The following is a 14,294-nucleotide window of genomic DNA, read 5'->3' as shown; positions in this document are numbered from 1 at the left end:
GCCTGTGACCAAGCATGCGTGTGCACACATGCATGGGTGTGTTTCACATGTGTTTGCAAGTGTGTGCAGCCGTGCAGGTGTGGACACACATAGACATAGCCAAGTCTCACGTGTGTGTGAGCTGTGTGGCTGTGCAGGTGTGGGCACGCACACACACATGGCCATCCTCACATGTGTGTGAGCTGTGTAGCCGTGCAGATGCGGGCGCACCCATGGCCATGTATCACCCCGTGTGTCGTGCGGGGACGTGCAGGTGTGTCCCGCGTGTGCGTGCCGTGCCCGTGTGCGTGCCGTGCCCGTGCCCGTGTGCGTGCCGTGCCCGTGCCCGTGCCCGTGTGCGTGCAAGCCCCTCCCGCTGTCCCCGCCTCCGCGTTGCGGGCGGAGCGCGGAGCTCGGGGCGGGGAGCGGTGCGGGGCTCGGAGCGCGGAGCGGTCGCTCCCGGCGCGGGGCCGCCATGGCGTGGCCCTGCATCACCCGTGCCTGCTGCATCGCCCGCTTCTGGAACCAGCTGGACAAGGCGGACATCGCCGTCCCGCTCGTTTTCACCAAGTACTCGGAGGCCACCGAGCACCCCGCCGCGCCCCCGCCGCGCCCCGCGGCGCCCATCGAGACCCAGCCGGGCGGCGAGGCGGCTGCGGCGGCCGCGGGAGCTGAGGCGGCTCCCGGCGCCGCCCGGCCCGGCCCGGCCCCGCACGCCTCCCCCCCGGCCGACTCGGTGATGCGACACGACTACAAGCCTTGGAAGGTGCAGCGGCCGGAGCCGAGCTGCAAGCCCAAGAGCGAGTACCAGCCCTCGGACACTCCCTTCGAGAAGGAGACGCAGTACCAGAAGGATTTCCGTGCCTGGCCTATCCCCAAGCGGGGCGACCATCCCTGGATCCCCAAACCGGGACCTTCCCCCGTCCTGGCCCTGGACCGCGCTCCCCCGGAGAAGCCGGCTCAGGAGAAGCGGCGGAAGGTGCACATCGCGCCCGAGAAGAAGGAGGAGCACCCGGAGGCGGAGGATGAGCATCCCAAAGCAGCGCGGCCCGGGGATGGGAGAGACAAGGGTCGGAGGAAGGCGGAGGAGGCGGGCGGGCAGCCGGCGGAGCCGAGCCGAGGCCGGGCGGCTGCCGATGCTGTCAACAGGCAGATCAAAGAGGAGGTGGCGGCGGGGGTCAGCTCGTCCTACAGGTGAGAAGACATATCCTCCCCCCACTCCCACCCCATCCATCCTGATCCCCACCCTGCCGGCCCCTCCTCAGCTCTTATCCAACCCCTGTGCTCTTCCCTGGAGGAGCATCCCACCCTGGGAGTGAGGCTGTGAAACATTCCGGGGGGGCTTGCCGATTTCCTGCGCGGGGAGTGTCCTTAAATTCCCCGTCTCTCTGGGAATCGATGATGGAGCAGGAGGTATTGTGCAGGTAGTGAATACATGGACACTTTTTGTTGGTGGTTTGTTGGGTTTGGCAGCGGGTTTGAGTGTCTTTGTGTTCCCCCCATCCTGTGCATTCCAAAATTCAAAGACACCCACCACCTTGGGTTCCCGTAGGGGTAATGTTTGGGGTCACCTCTGTGGAATGTGCAAGTCACCTCTGGTCCTTGCCAAGCACATCCCTGGCTGTCAGGTTGCAGCCAGCCCAAAGGACCGGCAGCCTGACTGCATCATGGATAGATGGGTGCCCCACCCAGGGGCAGGAGCATCCCAGGAAGCGTCTCAGGCTGGCCCCGCTCAAGACAAAGCATCCCTGGATGCGCCAGGATGAGGGACACGCATCCTAGGCCGCTTGGGTGGGGCAGCCTTCGGATGCTGCCATGTTTTAATGCAGCGCAGCAGGGGATGACACATCCCTCTGTCCCCCCAGCACCTCCCCAGCCAGCTAGGAATGCGTGCCCTTATTTCACTTCGGCAGCAGAGACCTTGCTTGGGATTCCGAGTGTGAAACTCCTCGCAGCGAGCTGCTGTTGTTGTTTCTCTCCGGGTCAGGGCGTTCGATGTGTTGGGAATGCAGAAACAAGTGATGGGGTGGCTGCCCTGCGTGTACGTTTGCGAGGAGGGCTTGCTGCAGTTGTGTTTTTCCAGCACTTTCTTTGGCAGAGCCCACCCCTGCCAGGGTGGAAGTGGCATAGAGCAAAGCTGTGGTGACAAAAAGTGAGATTGCAGCCGTTTTGCTTTTCCCTATAGCTGTGTGAATGCTGAGGTGTTTATGCCTCTGAATGATTTATTTTCCTTCTTGGGGACATTAGAGGTGACACCTGGCCATCAAGCAGGTATAATACATTCATGCAGATTTAGGATGAAGCTGGGACTTGCCTCCTCTGTCCCACTGAGCAAAGCTGACAGTCATCTGCTTTCCCCCCTCCCTAAGTGGGAAACAGTTCAAGCAGTGAAATCCTGATTTTTGCTGTCATTTGGCGTCAGTTCTTAACTCTCCCTGGGTAATGCTGGAGGCTCAGGTGCATCCAGGTGTGATGGTGGTGCTTGGCTGAGACACAAGAAAGTGGCCAGGGATTTTTGGGGGCTCTGTTTTGCAGGGTTGGGGAGTGTTGGGAAAGGAGTCTCTGGGAGTGACACAGCCCTGAAATCTGCTGTGAACTGAGGCTCAGCTTTTTGTCTGCTCACCTTGTAAGGTCTGGGCTGGAGACAGCAGGGCTAAAGCAGAAAGCTTTCTCCTGGAACTGGAGAGCTGATGTGTTGTTTCTGTTCCACTGCTACAAAGGATAATGGAATTTATTTGCATATTTAAATGCAGATTGCTCACCTTCCTATCCCTCCACTCTGCTCCTAAGGCACTGGGCTAGGATTCCTCCCCAGGGAAAGGGGTTGGATCAGCAGGGATGTTAAACCTAAGAAGAACTAGAAGGATTCAGCCTTCTTTGTGCTGCTTGTTGGCTTTCACAATACTCTCAGGGCTTCTCTTTCCACCTGGGAAAGTGCTCTCCCACTTCCATGTTTTTCTTCCTTGCAGAAATGTTTGCTCTCATGCTCAGCCACAGAACATAAGCGCCTCTTCATTAATGCCTAAGTGATATTTTGGCTAATTGTTCTCATTTTCTGTTCAAATTAGGCATCTTCTAAGTGTTGTTTATTGTTTGGATTCTTATAAAAAGCCAAATTCTCCAAATCCTAATTACAGCCAAGAGCCTGTCTGCTGACATGCTGGGTGGATATTGTACATCTCCAGGGATGGAGACTCACAGCCTATTGGGGCAACCTTATGGGCCACCCAGCAGCCAAAAATTACCCCCTCATGACCTCTTGCTAGAGAGCAGCAAGGGTGGCTCACATGGGGCTTTGTTCCTTGTGCATGGATGAAGGTTCTCCATCAGCAGAGAGTCAGGGGGAGATTTCCTTACAGTCCTCTGTCACTGCTGCAATCAATGTTTCCACGGCTGGGAAATAAACAATTCCTTGGTGAAACCAAAGAGCAGACCAGCAGGAGTTTTTAAGCTTGCTCTGTCCCACTGGGTATTATTTCCATGTGAGGAATACCTGAGAGCATGGGATAGAGTCAGCAACTAGCCCAGGGTCATGGGGGAAGTCTATGCTAAAAGGAAAAATTCTCTTTTTTAACCTCTGTGTGCCTGGACAGATGAATATCACGGAGACCATGTGCCTGTGACCTCCTCCCAGCTCCACAGAGGTGGTGCCTGGTGATGATGTCCATGGAAGATGGAGCTTCCTCCCAGCCAGAGGGATGGGGGATTTGTTTGTATCAGCATTTGAGCTAGAAGCCTTCAGTGAGTGGCAGGAGTGTAGCTGTCTGTCAGAGACTGCCTGGGATCCTACAAAATAAATAGGATTTATTTCCAGTATTTATTTATCTTATTCTTATCATCCTATTCATCGTATTTACATTATTTATATTTTGATATTTACATGTTCATTAACTATAATCTATTAACTATTCAGTTATATATGGGATTTATTTATGTACTTATTCCCACTGCTCTCACTGGGTGTGCAATGGTCGAGCAAGGTTCCAGCACTGAGGGGCTTCTTGCCTCAGTTTCCCTCCCCAGCACATGAGCTGCCCAAGTTTATAGGTAGCCAAGGCTGGTTACATCTCCTTCACTCCCCCCTCCCTTCCCTTTGGTCCTGCTTCCCAGCGTGGCCTGTGGAACCTGAAGGAGCAGGAAATCCTTCAGCCAGGTCAGTGACAAGCCCCATGGAAAGCCTCTGGTGGTGGATGAAGCTGTTTCTTGTTCAGTTCTGTGAGGGCTTTATCTGTGTTGGGTGAGGGGATTTCTCCTCCTGAACTTCTGGATGGGATGGGCAGAGCATTTCTCCCAAAGGATGGAGTGGGCTGGACTTGGCTCTGGGGGTTTGGGATCAGAGGGAGCAAGCAACAAAATGTGCTCACCGTGGCATTTGCTGGTGGATGTGAAACAATTAAAAGCACTTTTGGCAAAAATAAAAGAAGGAATGAATGAATACTTTCCATTTTTATCTGGAAATTATGTGAAAAGGACAGAATTAGGTGTTTCTTGGGTGTTGTTTCCCCCTTCTCTTTGTCTTGCATTCTGCTTCTTTTGTTACCTTTATTCCCTGAAAAAAAAAAGATACAAAACTTAAAGGAAACATTTATCCCCTTTGTAAGGCATCAAAATGAGTACTAAGAAAATTAATTTCCCCCGAGAAGTAATATTGTGAAACCAGATTTATTTATTTTTTTTTTACCAAACCAATTATTTTTTCCCTCCCACCAACTTCCTTTCCTAGCAGAGGAAACAAGACAATAAAGGCCTCAATGGAAAATTTTGGACTGCCTCTAGTACTAATGAATTGCCTGTTGCTAATGTTCTGTCATTCATCCCAAACCCTGGAGGTACTGAGGATGTGGAGCAAATGGGAATCTGTAGTAGCTATAGAGATGAATGAGTCAGCACTGGAGACTTGCTGCCTGCTTTTCAGAGACACAGCAGAGATAATTTGGGGAGGGATGTCCACACAGGAAGGCTGGACCAAGGTACAGGAGGACAGGAAATCCATGCTCCTCCTTGTTCTGAAGACAGGCTGGGAGAGCTGGGGGTGCTCACAGTGGACTGGAGAAGGTTCTGGGGACACCTCAGAGCCCCTGTCAGTGCCTAAAGGGGCTCCAACAGCCAGAGAGGGACTTTGGGCAAGGGTCTGGAGGGGCAGAACAAGGGGGAATGGCATCCCACTGTCACAGGGCAGGGTTAGAAGGGATACCAGGGAGAAATTCTTGGCTGTGTATCACAGACATCTTTTATGAAAAATCCTTTCCTTAGGATTTTTCCTCCTGAGAAGCTGAGAGGCCTCAGGAACAAAATGTAAACAACGGTTTTCTGCTGCTGTGGAATGCAACAGGTGCATCTTTGATTGGCCCATGTTGGTTGTTTTTAATTAATGGCCAATCACAGTCAGCTGGCTCGGACTCTCTGTCGGAGACACAAACCTTTGTTACCATTCTTTCTTTTTCTATTCTTAGCTAGCCTTCTGATGAAATCCTTTCTTCTATTCCTTTTAATATAGTTTTAATATAATATATATCATGAAATAATAAATCAAGCCTTCTGAAGCATGGAGTCAGATCCTCATCTCTTCCCTCATCCTAAGACCCCTGTGAACAGGGTCACAGCTGTGAGGGTGCTGTGGCCCTGGCACAGGTACCCAGAGAAGCTGTGGTTGCCTCATCCATGGAAGGGTCCAAGGCCGGGTTGGATGGGGCTTGGAGCAACCTGGTCTGCTGGAAGGTGTCCCTGCCCATAGCAGGGCAGTGGAACAAGATAAGCTTTGAGGTTCCTTCCAACCCAAGCCATTCTGTGTTTCTGTGATTTTATCTAACCTGTTCTTGAAAATCTCCAGTGGAGGACATCTCCTACCTTGGTGAAAATGCTAATAACACTGCTTATGCTGTAAGATGGGAGATTTTCCATTGCCTTCTGAAACTTCTGATCAGATCCATAGCAATGTCTGTACTAGTAAATTAAAAGAGTCCCAGGACATGTTCCTGGGTGTGGAAGCATCATGTAAACTCCAGTTCCTAGAACTGTCCCTAGCCCTCTTCTCACACTGGGTTTGGTAGCACACACTCCCAAGCCAAGAACTTATCCCTACAATCAGTTTGGATGCAACCACCTTGGTTTTAGAGGTTAAAGAGGTTTAATAGGATGAGTAAGGGCTATCCCAGACTCCACTGCCAGAGAACATTCCTGGGCAGATACCATTCTCCAAATCCTTGTTGTTTCAGCTATGAGAGTGTTTATTAAAGTAACCGTGTAGGCAGAAGGATCCAATTTTCTCAGGTGGAAGGGAAGGGGCAGAATGTTTTCTTCCATCCAGAAAAAGCCTTTCAGAGAGGTGTTTGGCAGCTCTGGCAAAGACTGAGCTCTGTCTCATGGGTCACTTGATACATACCTTCAGTGGCAGGAGGAGACACAATGTCTGGTGATTCCACAGGGATAGGTTGTATGAGTAACTAATGACTAATGGCCTAGTGTTCATCAAGACACAGAGCATGGAGATGGATGATACAGGCTTTGTTGGTTTGGCACTGCCTGGTTTTTGGTAGTGCAGGGTGTCCAGAGGTAGCTTCTGTGAGAAGCTGCTGGAAGCTTCCACCATTTCTGGCAGAGCCAGTCCCTGATGGCTCTGAAGATGGACATGCTGCTGGCCAAGCCTGGGACAATTAGAGATGGTGGAAACGCCTTTGTGATAACATATTTAAGGAGAAAATCAGAACAAAGTGGGACACAGTGTTTTTGTAGCCAGAGAGAAGGAAGAGGTGAGAACATGAGAGGGAAACGACATGGAGACACCAAGGGCAGTGGGGAAGGAGGTACTCCAGGTGTCAGAGCCAAGATTCCCCTGCAGGCCATGGTGAGGACCATGGTGAAGCAGGTTGTCCCCCTGCAGCCCATGGATCCATGGGGGATGCAGAAATCCACCTGCAGCCCATGGGGGAGATGCCCACGCTGGAGCAGGTGGATGCCTGAAGGAGGCTGTGATCCAGTGGGAGGCCTGGTGGAGAGAGGTTCCAGGCTGGAGCAGCCTGTCCTTGGAGGACTGCACCGTGTGGAAGAGTGACCCACGCTGCTGCAGTGTTGGGAGGAATGTTTGCCCATGGAAGATGCTCACATTGCAGCAGTTTTGGGAGGACTGGTGCTCGTGAGATTGGAGCCATGCTGGAGAAGTTCACAGAAAACTGTCTCCTGTGGGAAGGGACCCCATGACATAGCAGGAGAAGGACTTCTCTCCCTGAGCAGTGGAAGAAGATCTCAGGTCATGAACTGACGAAAACCCCCACCCCCTGTCTCCCTGAGCTGTTGGTGGAAAGGAGAAAGGAAATGGGATAAAAGGTGTTTTAAGGGCTTATTTTACTTATCATTATCCTCCTCTGACTTTGTTAGCAATAAATTCATTTTGTACTTTTAAGTTGAGCCTGTTCTGCCCTTGGAGTGTTTTCTCCAAGTCCTTATCTTAACTCATGAACCCTTCATTTAATTTTTTTGCTGTGCCCAGCTGTAGCAGGGGAGGGTGAGTGAGCGAGCATCTGTGGTGGTTGCCTGCCATCTGGCCAGTGTCAGACCATGACATGCAGGCAGAGAGCTGTTCTGCCACACTCCTGATCTCCTCTGGATGCAGTCCATCAGCTGGGAAAGACCAGTGGTGTCTCCAACCTGGGGACACTTGCAAGATCCAAGTTGGAGTACGTGGCAATGTATTCCATGCAGTCAGTTCAAGGTGGACAACATCCATTCCCAAAAGCCAAGGGGGAGTTGCTCAGCAATGTAGGTAAAACTGAATTTTGCTGCTTTGACTGTGTGCGGACTGGAGCTGGTCTGTGCATGCCTTAGGACACAGTAGAGCAGGAGGAAGAGATGGAGGTGGCATTCAGGTGATGGAGTCAACATGCTTGAGCAACTATTCCTCTGCTCCTGCTCATCTGGGTCACCTCAGAGAGACCTTCAGCCACATGGAGCTGGATGGGACCCTCTGAACCTTGAAGTCCAGTTGTCTGGTTTGTTATTTAGTCTTTATGAGTAACACCCAAGGCTCTCTCTCAGAAATGCAGAATTTTTAGTTGCATTATGCCAGCAGGAGGGCTGTGCCGAGACCTCACTCTCTGATGATTTGCAACTCATTTACAGTGTGGGCCAATGGGCAGGTTGTAGTTTGCTGTTTTATTTGGTTTATTTCTCTCTTATATTTTTCCTGTTTTATTGGCATACTTAGTGACTTTCCCCTGTCCAAATGTCACTGCTCAGTGTCTCCAGGTACAGTATCCACATGATTTGGCTCTGTAGCTAGGAAGTGAACATTTTTACTTCCTGGTGTCAGCCTTGTCTCTCTAGCTCTTCCGAGATGAAATCTCTTTTTCTTAAACAGAGATGGACACTACTGCCCTTTGGAGATGAGATCCCCATTCCTACTAAAGATTCACGAGTCGTGTTTGTGGGCATCATGGATTCATTATGAATCCCTTATTTACTCTTTGATAACAAGGATGTCCATACTGTTCTTCTTCTCCTTCTTAGGCAGTTACACCCTGTAGCAAAAAATTCTGGTGATTCGTACCAAGCCTAGAATTCACTACTAGTTCTCATTCCATTTTGAACATGGCAGTCAAGGTCAATCCCCTCCTTCCCCTGTGATTTTCCAATCCTACACATTGGTGCTCCCAGTTGCATTGTGTCATTAGGTGTCATCAACGTTGCCCTACTTTTTAAGTGCTAAAGTCAACCTCCATAATGTTAAACACTGCTAACCTTCTTCCAGGCTGCAGCTCAGCCTTCCATCATTCATCACTGTCATTTCCCTTGCCTGGGTTCCCATTCTGCTGATGTTCATGTTCACTGGCTTAATTAATAATTTCTCACGTGGCCCTGGATAAAATGCTTTGCTGAAACCAAATAGATTTTCACATTTCTTTTGTCTGTTAAGTCAGTTATCGTGTCAAAGGACATGTCAAACATCTTCTCCTCCCCTTCCACACACTTCTGTGTCTGGTGAGACCACCACCTTCTTTGGGATGCACGAGCTGATGCTGGAGAGCAGATCCCACTTTTACTTGGTGGCTTCAAGCCACCACTGTAACACAAAGTAAATAAAGAGGAGAGAGATCAACTAATTTAGATTACCCATCCTTTCTTTTTTCAAATAAATCACTAAGACATATAATGTTATAAATACGTCTCGTCTTGCATTTAGAGCATGACCTTTACTTTTCCTGTCTCCTGCCAGCTAAACAAGCTTTCTAAGTACTTCTGCACTCAATCTTGCATCAATCTCACCATTCTTTGCTCTGATCTGAATGTATTTATATATATATATATATATATATATATGTATGTGTGTGTGTATATATATATATACACATATATACATACATACATATATATATATATGTATGTATGTATATATATATATATTCATATGGTGTCTTTGGCTAAGCCTTGCTCCACTGGGGCAAGAGCAGGGATGCTCTTCTGCTATCATGGTCAGCACCAGCCAGGAGGGAAAGGGACATTTTAGGAAAGTTTTATAGAATGGAATTTTTATTTCTCTTGTTGTATAACTCAATATTCTGGATATCCTCCCAATGTTCTTTTAATATATATATATATATATATATAGGTATATATAGGTTTATATGTGGTATATGTGTATATACATATATAAAGGACATTGGAAGGATATATAATTATTTGTAATTATATATTATTTATTTCTATAGACTAATATATTCTATATACTAATGTTTTATATATTATGTTTGTATCTATGTATATCTATTTTTATATATTATTGAAATACTATACACACAAACTGGGCTGTTCACCAAGTTACTCCTTTAGACTCCAACTCATTTCTTCTTCCCAAATCCAGCATTGCAGGTGTTCTATTGCAAACAAATTTTGCTTTCTATTAATAACTGCTTTATTTTGATTTTTAAATTTTATTTTATTAATAGCTCATTATATGGTGTTCTGGATTGCAAGATAAGTGTCTATTGCCCCCTTAGAGGTGGGGCAGTTATCTTCTGTTAATTTCACAGTTTTCTTTATCACTTCCACAAGCCAATCCTCCCTCTGGGAAATATCTTCTGTTAATGGGCCATTGAGTGTCTCTGCATGACTGATAAAATTACATCATCCCATTGTGAGATGCTCTGCCCAGGGGGAGGAGCCAAGCATTCCTAACTGAATATAATCCGAGACTTGGAATACCACAAGCAACCTTTTTCACTGGATTTCCAGAGGAAGACCAGGCCCATCTCACCACCACTGGATCTTCAGAGGAAAACTACACCCTTCCACAGGATCCCTGCTCCAACAGAACCACACCTGACACTCCAGGAGGATTATTAAATTTAATAATCTTTAAATTTAACACACTGTGGTTGTGAGTTGCAGCCAGGTGTGTCTGTCCAGCCCGTCCTATCTCAGTCTTGGGTCTTGATGTCTAGTGGTCCATCAGTGGTGATGTACACATCATCATCTTTCCCACACACTCTTGGGCAGTAGGGGTGCTCCAAGGAGTTAGTGCTGGGGTCTAGTAACCGGGCTTTGGGCTACGTCACACTGATGTTTGATATGGAAATTGGGTGGGAAGTCAAACTGGATGGTTGTGTAAAATTGGTCTTTTCATGTGAGACTTGGGACATGATGCAAAATAGGACGAAACAGAGACTTGACTTGTAATTATGGCCTGGGAAGAGTGAAGATGTGAAGGTGGTGCACTGCTGCTGTACCCCACTTTCATACCCATGTTGCTCTAATGAAGGGAGCTGTAAACACTGAAATAGAGGCTGTATTTTGTTTCAAAGTCTCCAAACACTTGCAAACAGTTCTGATTTAACCTGGTCCCCAGTCTGGATTTCAGCAAACACCACATTCCAGCCCAGAGAGGTACTACTGGGTCCTGGAGTCTGGCAATGTCCAGGTTCAGGATTATGCCCTTGACATAGAAACTGCATTCATGTGCTGTGCAGAAGGGGAAATGAGGGGAATCACCATGACCTCAATTGCTGTGCACACTGCATCCTTCTCTGCTGTGTGTAAACATCCCGTGGGAAGCTGCACAGGTGCTGGAAATGTGTTCAGGCTTCCAAAGGAACAAATGATTCTATGAAATATTATAGGAAATTACTGTGTAAAGTTCAGTGTAAGATCTTGTGGAAAGGGAAGATACTTGTTTATAAAATATATAAAAAAAACTAGATTTTTCCTCTTTCCATTGATTTCATTAATTTACACTCACCCTGCAGGTAGACAGATGTCCATGTTCAGGTGATCTGACAAGCATCACTGGTGGACAGCCTGAGGGACACCAGCTTTTGAGTTCTTATGTCATTCCTTGGGTTTTTCTCAGCTGATGACTACAAATTCAGTTTTGTGCAGGTCTTTCATGTCACTTAGGGGTCAATTATCTCAGATTCATCCTTGAATAGCCCATCAATAGACTCTCAGATGCTGAACACATCCAAGGATGGGGCAGCCACAGCTGCTCTGGGCAATGTGGCCAGGACCATACAAGGAAGAATTTCTTCCCAATATTTCATCTAACCCTGCCCTCTGGCAGTGGGAAGCTGCTCTTCCTTGTCCTGTTTATCCAGGTGCTTGTCCAAAGTCACTCTCCAGCTCTCTTGGAGCCTCTTTAGGTGTAAGATGCCTTAAATATCCAACAGGCAATTTGTATTTGCAGCGCTATGTTCCTCCTGTAATTCTAACTGGTACTTTGTGTAGTGGTTTTGGTTTGCCAATTTCAGATTTCTCCAATTTTGAGATTTCCCCAATTAATGTGCTGATGAGTGTGGTGGATTCAGCACTGGCCAGCCACCAGTGCACTCATTTCCTGCTGTGAGACAGGATCAAGAGAAAGGCAAAGCAGGCTCAAAAGTTTAAAAGGGTATAAAGAAAAATTTATTAAAAGTAACTAAAAGGAAAAAGAGTAGTAACAATCAAAACAAGCCCTTCAGAACACTTTTCCTCCCCCCACAACCTTTTCTTTCCCACTGACAATGTAAAGAAACAAAACCTAAAATTTCCAGTGAGTTTACCAACTCTAAAATAATTTTTCTTCAGTTCACTTAGGGAGAGAAGTACCTCTTGTTAAGGTTATGGAGACTTCTCCACCAGAGGAAAGAAAACAGTTCTCTCGTGGCTCTCCATTTCCTCTCGAATAGCAGCTGCCTTGGGATCCCTGCCATTGTGAAGTCCCTCCCATTTCCCACAAGCCTTCCCACAGCTTGTCAATGGGCCATGTCGACTTATGGGGTATTGTTTTAAAGATGAGCTGTTCAAAGGCAAAAGTTCTCATTGTCTATCTCTAAAATCATGTTAAACCCTGAAAACAGAGGTCTTCTCCTGGAAGCACAGGACTGCTCTTCTCTCTTTCTCGGTTCATACTTCTCATGGGATCACAGCCATTTCAACATCTGCTTACTTTAGCATGGAAGCCTTTGCTCAATATCAGTTTGAACCCTTAATCTCCCCATAGTTTCATGCATTTTAGGGAAAAAGAGTCCTTTCTTCATAGTTTACAAGAGGATTTCAGCTTCAAAAATAAGGCATCTCCTCACCCCTGCCATCTGGGGCTTGACTTCTTCTTCACTGACATTGGTGTCCTCATGTTGTTCCTTTACATGCTTGCATCTTGCTCCTTTCTCTCACTCGAGGGAGTGTGGAAGCATTGAAAGGGTTATCTTTGCATGAAAAACACCAATCACTTGTGTTAAAATTTTAGAAGTTTAATATAATAAAATAGTAATAAAAATTAGGACAATAAGATTTTGGACAATCAAGGTTAGGACCAAAAAAGACAATAAAAAGAAAAAAATTATGGATGTCTGGGTGCTTTTTTGCACTCTGCCACAAAAGCACGCTTCGCTAACAAAGGATTAACCATTAAAAGCAATAGCCTGATAGCCTGTTGCATATTCATATATCTCATACATGATTCAAACATTCTTTTCAAACAAAGGGTGTCTCCTGCTTAATTGCTGCTCCCCCCCCCCCCATCATTTCTTAGCTCCTAGAAGTCTAGAAGAAGTCTGGATTGTCCCAATAAAAAGGCAATAATTCTTCTCTTGAGATTTTGGGGTCTTGTTGCTGTTACCTTTATGTGAAGAATTTCTTGGTTATCTTATCTATTCCTTGAGCTAGTTACAAAAAGTATCTTACATCACATAGTTTCTATTTTAATATTATGCTGTAGCCTAAAAACTTCACCACAATATATTCACCACACTACTTAAAAATATTAATACAGCACTACTGAAAAAAATAATACAGGCTAACTTTCCAACATAACACATATAATATTCATTTTAATATTTGTGAAGAGCCAATCATATAATATGCATTTTTCACACTTTGCATCACTTCCCTGAATTTCCTCCCATTCCAAACCATGACACTTTATTACAGGTAAGAGATTTGTAAGGGCAGAATGTGGCATTAGGACCCTGCCACGTCAGAGCCTGTCCAGAGTCATATTTCATCCATGTAATCTCGTGCTGAGTCCTTCACTTATGTTTGGCTAAGTAATTTTGCATGAATTGGAATTCAAAGAGCTCTTGACATATTGAAGAAATCTCTTGAAACAAAGAAGCAGCAGTTTAGGAGAGGGGAGGGCAGGGATAGGTAGGGATCAGCAGTGGTGCTGGTGCAGATGGGGACAGCTGGTGGAGGAACAATTCTGCAGGCAATCACAAATCACATGCCAGTAATTGTTACTTCATTTTTAAAAATAATAAATTAAGAACAAAAGCGCTCCAAACTAAATACTTTGGGGCACGTAGAGTACTGAGATACATGGAAAGGATGTGACATCTTACCACATTAGTCAAAACTTGGGTAAATTGTTTTTTGTTCAGGTTTTGGTTTTGTGCTTCAGCAGTCATGGACCAGAGAAGGTTCTGAGGATACCCATTAGAGAGGCCAGGAGTGCAGCAGGACATGGTCATTGCAAGAAGCTGGAAAGTATGGAATGGTTTTGGAAGAGAGAAATGGATTATTATTTTTGCATCTATGAAATGTAACAGTGGGTTAGGATGCTCAAACCTGCTGGTGTCACAGCCCAGAGGAGCAAAACTTGGATGTCACAAGTTAAAAATGTATTAAGTGCGTTGCTGGACAAAGTTCAAGGGATATTGTGCATCTCTGGAGATGCCAGGAGGATATCTCCAGAGTCTCCCTCTCTGAATGTAGGAGAAAGGAAAATCATTATCACTCATTGTCTGCATTGATTTTTTTTGTCTGCAGTGACCTTGGTGCTGCTAGCTTTCCTTTATGCTCCCCAGGGCATAGGTTGCATCAAGCAATTACAATTTTAATAAAAGCTGCCT

The 14,294-nt window shown here is 46.5% G+C and overlaps 1 protein-coding gene across 1 annotated transcript in view; it reads left to right on the top strand.

The window, feature by feature from the left end:
• Nucleotides 1–391: 391 nt before the first annotated feature.
• Nucleotides 392–14,294, top strand: part of MAP6 (microtubule associated protein 6) — a 40,720-nt gene continuing 26,817 nt past the window's right edge. The window contains exon 1 of the mRNA XM_054270431.1: nucleotides 392–1,173. Within this exon, the coding sequence (XP_054126406.1) occupies nucleotides 455–1,173 (719 nt within the window). The 5' untranslated portion in view covers nucleotides 392–454. The remainder of the gene's footprint in view (nucleotides 1,174–14,294) is intronic.

The sequence above is a fragment of the Melozone crissalis genome, unplaced genomic scaffold, assembly GCF_028551555.1.
Source record: "Melozone crissalis strain CALT ecotype California unplaced genomic scaffold, PUWL_Pcris_2 ptg000009l_1, whole genome shotgun sequence".
NCBI lineage: Eukaryota > Metazoa > Chordata > Aves > Passeriformes > Passerellidae > Melozone > Melozone crissalis.
The sequence above is the reverse complement of the archived record's forward strand: the minus strand, read 5'-3'. Positions and strand labels throughout refer to the sequence as shown.